This window comes from Vigna umbellata, chromosome 4 (genome assembly GCF_029865625.1).
Source record: "Vigna umbellata cultivar VRB3 chromosome 4, Vumbellata_1.0, whole genome shotgun sequence".
NCBI classification, from domain to species: domain Eukaryota; kingdom Viridiplantae; phylum Streptophyta; class Magnoliopsida; order Fabales; family Fabaceae; genus Vigna; species Vigna umbellata.
This window is the reverse complement of record NC_142168.1, coordinates 12194997-12204709: the sequence shown is the minus strand read 5'-3', so window position 1 is coordinate 12204709 and position 9713 is coordinate 12194997. Positions and strand designations below refer to the sequence as shown.

The following is a 9713-nucleotide window of genomic DNA, read 5'->3' as shown; positions in this document are numbered from 1 at the left end:
TGAAATTTTTCTCAATTTTTTTTTCTCTACACGTTTTGTTATCTATTTTTTTTTATATATTAACTTATTTTCTATTTAATTTTTTGATTTCCTTAATCTTCGCCCCTTCATTGATTTTTATTGGATAAAACCCTTTTTTGCCAATTATAATAATTTCCCACTTAAAGAATGATTTCTATTTGTCTTAATAACTCGATCATTACAACAATCTTCTATAATATATTATTGTAGCAAGCCAACTGTAAGTGAGCATAATTTCAGTTAGTCAATGGTTGTCGCTTTTGTTAACATATCTGTTGGATTCTTATTTTCAAGAATCTTTCTCAATGTTAGCATCCCATCTTCAAGCAAAGATATAATGAAGTGATAAAAAACACTATTGTGTTGAGGCGTACCTAGCACGATCCTCTCCATTATGATTTTATGCTCATAGCAAGACTTTTTAAATCTAATGTCTTCATATTCACCACCATTATTAGATCTAGGCTTTTTGATCTTTAATCTTGTCTCATTTTCTACTATGACTTTCAAAATTTTGAAATCCTGAAATACTTTAGACTTATTTTTAAGAAATTATGTCCATACTTTCATAGAGTGGTCGTTAATAAGAGTCACAAAGTATCATTTATGACCAATGGATGAGACAATTGTTGGACCCCATGATTAGAGTGAACAAGCTCAAGTCTCTCTTTCTTCGGGATACTTCCACTTGTCTGAAAGCTAACTCGTTTCTGTTTTCCAAATTTACAGTCTTCACACATGGCAATTTCTATTGACCGAATACTTGGTAGTTTCCCCTTTGAGTGCACGATCCTTATTCCTTTCTCACTCATATGACCTAGCCTTTGGTGCCATAGGTTGGGATTTTCATTTATTGTAGCTGCAATCAAATGACAAGCTCCTTTTATCTTGTAAAGAGTACCACTTTTCCTAGCACGTGCAATTATCATTGCACCCTTTGAAATCTTCCAATGATCATTATGGAAGACTGTTGTGTAGCCATCATTGGTCAACTAGCCTACTGATATTAAGTTCTTTGTTAAGTCGAGAATATGTCTAACAATTTTCAATTCCCATCAAAGCCATATAAGTTAATCTTCACCACACCTTTACTAGCAATCTCACAAGATTGCTCATTACCAAGGTAAACTTTTCCAAGATATCCAGGAACATAATTCTCGAAGAATTCTTTCTGTGAGGTGGCATGAAAGGATGCTCTAGAGTCTAACACCCAAGACCCTTTCTTGTACTCTAAAGAACATATCAATGCATCTTCTTCTCCTGAGGTTGAAGCAATATTTTCTTCTGTTTTATCCTCCCGATTCTTCCAGGCACTCTTGCAATGATTTTTGTAGCGTCCCGCCTTTCCACAATTTCAACACTCAATTGTCTTTAAGTTTTGGAAACTACGACGATTCTTAGAATTTGACCTCCTCTCCTTGGATCTTCCACGTTCATATCCTCTAATCAAACATCTTCCTCTTGGCTCTATATGAAAAATTGAAGAGGTTGAAGATTCTCTTGACTCTTACCGTCAATTTTTTCATTGAGAACCAAATCACGAACATGATCAAACGTCAATTTATTGCTACTCATAGTGGTGACTGTAGCATTCTAACTTTATGGTAGAGAAGATAAAATTATCGAGGCTCGTACTTCGTCATCAAATTCTAGCTTGTCAGTCAAAAAAAGTATAATCTTCATCCTTCATGTTTTCTGGTTTATGTCCCGAGAGAAATTGATATAGCTTTTTCTGATACAAATAATCTTTGATTTACATTTTCTAAAAACCCAAGTTTGTACCATTGAACTTCTCAAGTTTTATCTTTCTTTCATGTGCAATCATTTCTCTCACTTAAATTAGACTCCATTTGAACCATTGATTACACTAATAACAATCGTCTTTTATACCAATTGTTGGGAAATTAAAAAATATTCTCTTAAGCAATCAAAATTTTGAGAGAAAATATAATACGAAATAATATTGCTCAGAATAGAACTCTTTAAATTATACATTAAATATATTTTTAATAAAAATTAAAAATTATAATATCACTTTTCTCTCTCTTTTTTCATTTTTTTCTCTTTTGAAATCTCTTCTTAATTTGTTTTTCTTCTCTACACATTTTGATATTTATTTCTTTTTCTTATATATTAACTTATTTTCTATTTAATTTGTTGATTTATTTAATCTTCTTACTTTCATTGATTTTTATTGGATAATTTTTTTTTACAAATTCCAACTTGATACTCTCCTAAGAATAATTTCATATGTAACATTTGATAACCATTAAGAATGATTTGTCGTGTTGCAGTAGACATTTTTATTATAATGCATTATTCTCTCTATTTTCACCACAATATCAATCATTTATGTTATTTTTCTTTCTTTTATTTCTTTGTTGAATATACAAACATTTTTTTAAAAGAAAATTGAATTTTGAAGTAAGTGAATGATTGGTGGTGGTTGAAAAACATGCATCGTTTAAGCAAGTATAAATTGATGGTATATATACCTGCATGGCCCTAACTGTGAAGAGTGAATCACTGAAGTGAATGCCGAAAAGCGATTACTAGTTTACTACAAAGGGAAGGGAAAAGAATGAGGTCAAGAGACAGTTATGTCCCTATCTTTGAAACGCAACCTCAAATCCTTCAAACATTTACTTTTTTTGGTTCGAATACCGTCAAACCCTTTGTGTTCCCTCAAACATTTGGAGGAGAAAATCAAAATATATAACCATAGCTATCATGTAAAAAACAAAGCATCATCACTGATTCATTTCTTGTTGTGACAACTTCATTCGCTAGTAAATATATTGGTGATTTGTGTCGAGTGCAGATCAGAAGGAAGATGTAACCCCCACCCTGCTGTGCAGCAAGCGAAGCTGTGTCAGACATTGAAAGAGCTTTCTAGCTATATTGAAAATGACAGTAGCTGATACGATAAGACCAAGTCAAAGGAGCACTAAGCTTTTGCTACTAATTACCGATTTCTCTTTCACTCTAAGATCATGTTAAACACATTTCAGGTTTATCAAATAATATGCAGAATTATCTATACATGATCAACAGTTTAAGATCACAACTGAATGATTTCAGTTTTGATGAGAAATAAAAGAGAATGTAAGTTTGAGTAAGTCTTTATATGCTGTGAAAGTGTTTTTTACATTCTTTAGTTTTACACTTATATTAATAATATGCGTTTTTAAAAATATAACAGAAAATAATTGGATTGCTAGGTTTTATTAAGTAGTTAATAACTTATTTGTTGATAGTAGTTTATGTATAAGATGTTATGAAAACTATATATGACATGTCAATATGAATTTTTTTACTTGTTTTCTATTAACTAATTAAAAATCACTAAAAGGATATTAAAATGCCTTATAATGCATGATTAGAAAATATAATATAAAAAAAATTATCTTTGTACTAGTACAATTTAATTAAATGACTTGTAAATGAAAATCCGCGATTTATTTATTTACACTTTGATAGTATGATGAAACCATGTAAGCAAAAAAAAATACATATATCGAAAAAAAATATTAGTCATTGAGTGATTAGTTTATGTAAAAATAAGTTTTTTTTAATCGCTATAAACACTTCCCGTCTAATTAGGATTTGTGATACTAAAAAATAATAAATATTGATTGATGTAAAGTTTTATTTATATTGATAACGTAATTTATTTCTTAGAATAAAATCTTATTCATTAAAACGGGCATAACTTTAACATTTATTAACTACTATACATGACTTTATAAGTGATGGGATTTTTTATTTTGTAATTCAATCAGTAATTAATTTAAAATTCATAATGAAAAACTAAATTTTCAAATTATTGATCGAGAAAGTGTGGTATCCCTATCCTTTGAAATTTCTCTTTTCTAAAAGTTTAATGTAAAATAAGATCTGAACCGAATAAGAAGACTTGCACCATATTGAAAGCTTCTTAACCTCATGTTCCTTGGGAAAAGTGAATCCAACAATTTTACTGTGCAATTTCTTCTGCAGAAAAAAGTCACCCCATCTCCTTTAAATTTGCAGAAGAAAAATAAAAACACGATAGTTAAGTTCTGTTAAGCTATCCATAATCCAATTTAATTATAACTTCTTTCGGAAACATATTACTTAGAATCTATATATTGTTTATTTCACATTAAACACCCTAAACATAGAATAGTAAAATTGATAAAAAATAATAAAAGCGGAAGAGAAAAATAGAAGAAATGTTTTACTTTGATCGCTGACAATATATTATGGTGGCATTTTATAATTCAGAAAGGGAGATAAGAAGAAGAAAAAAAGTATACAAAAGAAACATACAAAAAGTTTCATAAATATAATGCAAACGTCATAGTGTTAGTGTCAATCATTCGAAAAGTATCATCACTGTAACTTTGATTAATAAAATATATGAGGAAAAATGATGGTTATCTGAGTAAACCTAATTTCCCAATTTGTTTTTAAAGTGTGTGCAACCGAAGTTTAACCCTAAATCCAACGGATCCACGCGAAGCCAGAGAATTACACCAAAATAACGTACACAAAACACATATATTAACGGGCTCAAAAGCTCCATGATTTGACCTTCTTCTGTTTACATTGCTTCCACATAATGAGGCACACAATCCACCAATTATGTGTGTCTTATCCTCTGTGTTATGCTACTCATACATACTACACTCTTTCTTTCTCTCTCTTTCTCTCTCTCTCTCTCTCTCTTTCTCCAGAGTCCCCACCCTTTTGGTACCATTCTTCATGGTCCTGCACCACCACACCTGATAAATATGAAGCTCTATTCCAAGTATAATGGAAACTGTGAAAAGCAGACCATACTTCCAACATTGGCCTAAAGCTTTCATCACTTTCTCAAATAAAACCACTTTCTTTTTCCTTGTAATCCACTACCAAATGCTTCATATCTATGTTGTCTTGAAAAAAGTGTATACTTAGAGCTAGGGAAGCTAAGTGGGAAGGTAGATAAGAAACTGAAACCTCTTCTGCGTTTGGGGTGGTCCTCATTCTGCAGAAGCTGTCTAGGGTTTTCTCCTTCATCCGTTGGAAATTGCAAAAAATCTGTTTATGTGAGATGTTCCCTTCTTCTAATTACACCTCCTCGGGCTCTTACCCTCGTTTCCCTTCTTCGTCTTCTTCTGCTTCGCCCTACCCTTCTTTCACTTTCCTTCACCCTGAAAATTCTTCTGCCAGCACCACCTTTCTCCATGATCCACTTTCTGTTACCTTCATACCGACTAATTATCATGCTCCGATTCCTGAAACACTGGCCAATTGGGCAGTTGCAGATTGTGCCGCTGCGGCAATGCTCAATCAGGATCTCGGTGGTGCCCTTTATGGCATCACCAAGAAACCTGCGAAGAAAACGGCCAAGAAAGACAGGCACAGCAAGATTCACACTTCTCAGGGCTTGAGGGACCGGAGGGTGAGGCTGTCCATTGAGATCGCACGCAAGTTCTTCGATCTTCAAGACATGTTAGGGTTTGATAAAGCCAGCAACACCCTTGACTGGCTCTTCACAAAGTCTAAGAAGGCGATTAAGGAGCTAACTCGAAGCAAGCACAGTGCTGATAGCTTCGAATTCTCCTCGTCTTCGGATGGTGAAGTGGTTTCTGTCATCCACCAAGACCAACGACAGCAACAAGGGATGGACTTTGAAGAGGGGAAGTTGAAAGAAGCTGCCTATTGTGTTAAAGCAAAGATGAAGGAATCAAGGGAAAAAGCAAGGGCAAGAGCAAGAGAAAGGACTAGTTGCAAGATACTGTGCAGTGGTGAAGGGAAGGTGCAAGAGTTGAAGAAAAAGGGCCCTGCAACTGAAAACCATCAAATCCTGAACCAATTAAGGTCACCCCTTCAACTTCATCCTCAAGATGTAGATGGAGGAGTGCCAAGAGATGATGACTTCAACGTTATTGAGGAATCCATTGTCATCAAGAGAAAGTTGAAACACTCTCTGATGTCTTCCATTCATCACCAAAACGCTGTGATCCCTAAGGAAGCAAGTGTGAACAACAGTGACTACCACTCCTTCCCCAATTTGTCGCCAAATTGGGAAGCTAATAATGGTGCCAATGGACGCTCCACCTTTTGTGCGATAGCCAGCATGAATCTATCTGCAGGTAAGTTTTTCATTTCCATGAACAATACCTGAATTTCTTTCTTTCCTATTGAAATCGGTGATGACATCTAAGTGATGCTTAAAATCCTATGTGTTGATTTTTAGGGCTTCAAATTTTTGGAAAATCTTGGGAGGAGTGCACCAATCCTCATCCTACCTAATATGTTAAATTTCAGTATTATCCGATGATTGTCCCTAGTGTTTTGCAAGGAATACCATGATCTTGGAGGAATCTTTCTGTGTTTTCTACCAGTAACTTTTGTTGTCCTATATTTCTTTTCCAAAATGTACTGATTTTTTCTTTGCTCTAGATTAACCGAGGGCATGTGACAGAAAAAGGATGCTGCGTGTATAATTTCTGACCAGTATTTTAAGCGTGGCTGATATTATGTAAGGGTCAATTTTATTTACAAAGAACCGTCCTTTGTTGCTAGCAGATTTCAATGTTTACATAATTAGTTTATGATCATATATATATATATATATATATATATATATATATATATATATATATATATATTGATTTATATATTGTATTGTTGGAACTCTTAAAGTGGCAAAATCCTGTGGTCATTTGAGGAGACGGATGCACAGAAGAAAATTCAAGATCATTCAGTCATTCATTGAGTTCTAAACTATGTGTTGGCATACATGTGCTGATTACCTTAGAGATATCATTCTGTTAGAAAATTTCCGCTTTGAAAATTTCAGACAAAGATCTTTTATAATGTAACACTTAATATACACACTCAACTCACATGAATGAATGTAATTGACCACCTTAAAATTTAAGAACTGATCAAATCAAGCAATAATTTTCAAACCTAGATTAATCACTAGGAATTACAAAATAGATTTAGATTTCACTCAACTGTGAAAAACTTATCAAGTCAAGAATTGAAGATTAAGAGATTGAAACTAAATATATGTTGATGATCCTATAGAATTTAAAAGGGATTGAACATGATAACACTAATAAATCTCGTTAAAACAAATTCTATTATTATCTTAATCTTAATCTTATAGAGGAAACTTCACTCAACTTTATAAAATTAATTTATAGAGGAATGTTTCTCCCTGTTTATATGCTCTAGTTAGTGTGTGATGTCTTAATAAGCTTCACTTATACACACTTTTAATTTTGCATAATACAGTTATTGCTTTTCTCACACACACATTGTTCTATTAGTTTCAAGCAAAACACATGGTAATTTTTTTTTTCAGTTGTAAATTTATTCATCATAACGATTTTTTATAATATGTCTGAAGGGTTGGGATAATATGATTTGGGAAACGCATACAAATAAAATTAATAAAGAAGTTAGATCATAATGTAATTGTTAAACTTTGCTAATAAACATTTTTTTATCAACAAAAAGAATAGATATATGTAGAGGAGAAATTGGGATGCCTCAACCTTTATGCATAACTGCATGCCAAAAGTAAGGTTTATAGGACAAAGTTTATAATCCCTAATGTCATTACTACAAGTATCATAAGCATATGAATCATTTAAACACTTCTATCAAGTATTTTCAATGGCTTAAAAAAATAGTTAAGTGATTCTAATATTTTTAACATGATAGTATTTATTTTTATTAAATATTTCATTTCCATCAATCTCTTACATTGGTGAATCATCTTGAACCCATGCAATTTATATATAAATCTTCATTTTATTAGCATTCTTCCCCTAAAAAAAATAAGACGAGTTTGTTACTGTTTTACTTAGTCCATAGATTGTAGTTATTTTTATTAGAATTCTAAGATATCTATTGTAAGAGAAAACAACAATATGTACTTGATGACCACAAAGAGCAGGGCTAAATAATGATCATATAATATTCAAGGAACTTTGTGTAAGACTTGGCTGCATTATGTACGTAGTTATTGTATATCACAGACTGAACTGAATTTATGAGCCAATATGATGATATATTTTGTCAGCTACATTGTATTATAACTAAATAATAATCAGTTTAGCCCTTTGGAGTCATTGCACTAACAATGACTTTGTCAGAACTTTTTAAAAAACTCAGACGTTTATGGATCGATATCTAGCGTTGGCCAAAATAAATGTGATCACTTAGCAGAAGCATTTGTATTTAATGTTACAGAGACAAACTTAAGGTCTGACAGTTCAGATAGACTACTTTTTATATAACTCTGATTTTCTACTTACTGCCAGAAACTGGTTCTTCTTTATAATTTTCTTATGTAAAAGAAATTATACGTTATAAGTATCTGACTGTTGAATCCGAATCATATTCAAGAAAGATCTTTCCAATGTGAACTTTTCATTCACTGCTATGTTGTGGAGTTGATAATCTGAAACATATTTTCTAGCCATCTGGTTTGTGTAGATTCAACCATAATTAAATCAATTGAGGCCTATTCTTATTTTCCAATCTCCCCTGCATGGTAATTAACCTTAAACTCTCACCCACCGAGATTTCCTATATTTAGTATGTTGTGTTTGATGGAGAAATAGGTTGTCCAATAAGCTGAGAGGCACCATTCAAAGGGATTCAAGACTTCAACATTTCTAGCCTCATACAGAGGTATTCTGCTACTATTTTGTTTTTTATGGTGAAGATATATTCGAACATCAGACTAAGAACACAGACTGGTTAATGTATCTATGAAGTGGTTGGTTTCTGCAGGAAAATTGTTAGAGAAAAAAGTTTCTAACTTAAGAGTCATGTCAACATGTTCTCTAGATAGCCAACAAAAAAGGTCTAATAAAATCTTTTAGACAACCCTAAAACCATATAACTTTCACTAGCTAGGTGGAGTATAGCTAGAATAGAATCTAGTGTAAAGCTTTCTGCATAGGTCGAACTCGTGTGTCAATCCATAATAGTCAATGTTGTAACCCAGAATTTTAGGGCAGTACAATTTCAAACATCTGAAGTTTCGTTGAAATCCAAGAGAAAATATGAAGGTTCAACTAAAGTTTCAGCAAGGACTGAAATAAGTTATATGCGATATTACTATTTAGCTCTTTATCTTTCATTTTTTTATTTTTTTTTTAGAATTTGGATAAATTGTAAAATAGTGATTTTTTTTTTTCAATTTTAAGACATGATTTTAAACGTTTTTTATTGATTCAAAATGCTAAAGTTGCACCACTAAATTCAATGACAAAAATTATAAAATCTTACTGAGCTTCAAACCAAAAGTAAGTGTTAAGAATCGTGAGAAAAATAATCTGAACAGACAATAAAGAATTGAAAAAAACATATCAGATTCTTTTTTTGTTATTTGTAGGACTTTTTGGTTTACACAGGTTTAATGATATTTATAACTCTACGGTTTAAACATTAGTTAGTTTTTATATTTTCCCTTGTATGTAACCAAATTAATGGAAATGTTACACAAAAAGGACACTACCAATTTCAAGGGAAAAAACTCTTGAAAGTCCCCTTTTTTTATGAATTATCTATGTAAAAAGTAAAAACTAACATCTATCAAGCTGAAAACATGAATAATTGATGATAGACTTAACCAGCCTAAATCCAATGTGCTTGAGTTTTTATGAGTAATACAAAAAGTAGAAACAAAGAAGGTA

General features: G+C 32.0%; 1 protein-coding gene across 2 annotated transcripts; it reads left to right on the top strand.

Moving 5' to 3' along the window:
* Positions 1-4678: 4678 nt before the first annotated feature.
* LOC124821029 (transcription factor DICHOTOMA-like) lies at positions 4679-6649 on the top strand. 2 transcript variants are annotated; one of them, XM_047292827.2, is made up of 2 exons: positions 4679-6143; positions 6454-6649. In XM_047292827.2, exons 1-2 carry the CDS (start codon positions 5099-5101, stop codon positions 6456-6458), a joined length of 1050 nt encoding a protein of 349 aa, XP_047148783.1. In that variant the 5' UTR covers positions 4679-5098; the 3' UTR covers positions 6459-6649. The 2 variants fall into 2 exon arrangements, with proteins under 2 accessions (XP_047148783.1, XP_047148782.1); XM_047292826.2 differs by having other exon boundaries at positions 4682-6143; positions 6248-6649.
* The last annotated feature ends 3064 nt before the right edge of the window (positions 6650-9713 follow it).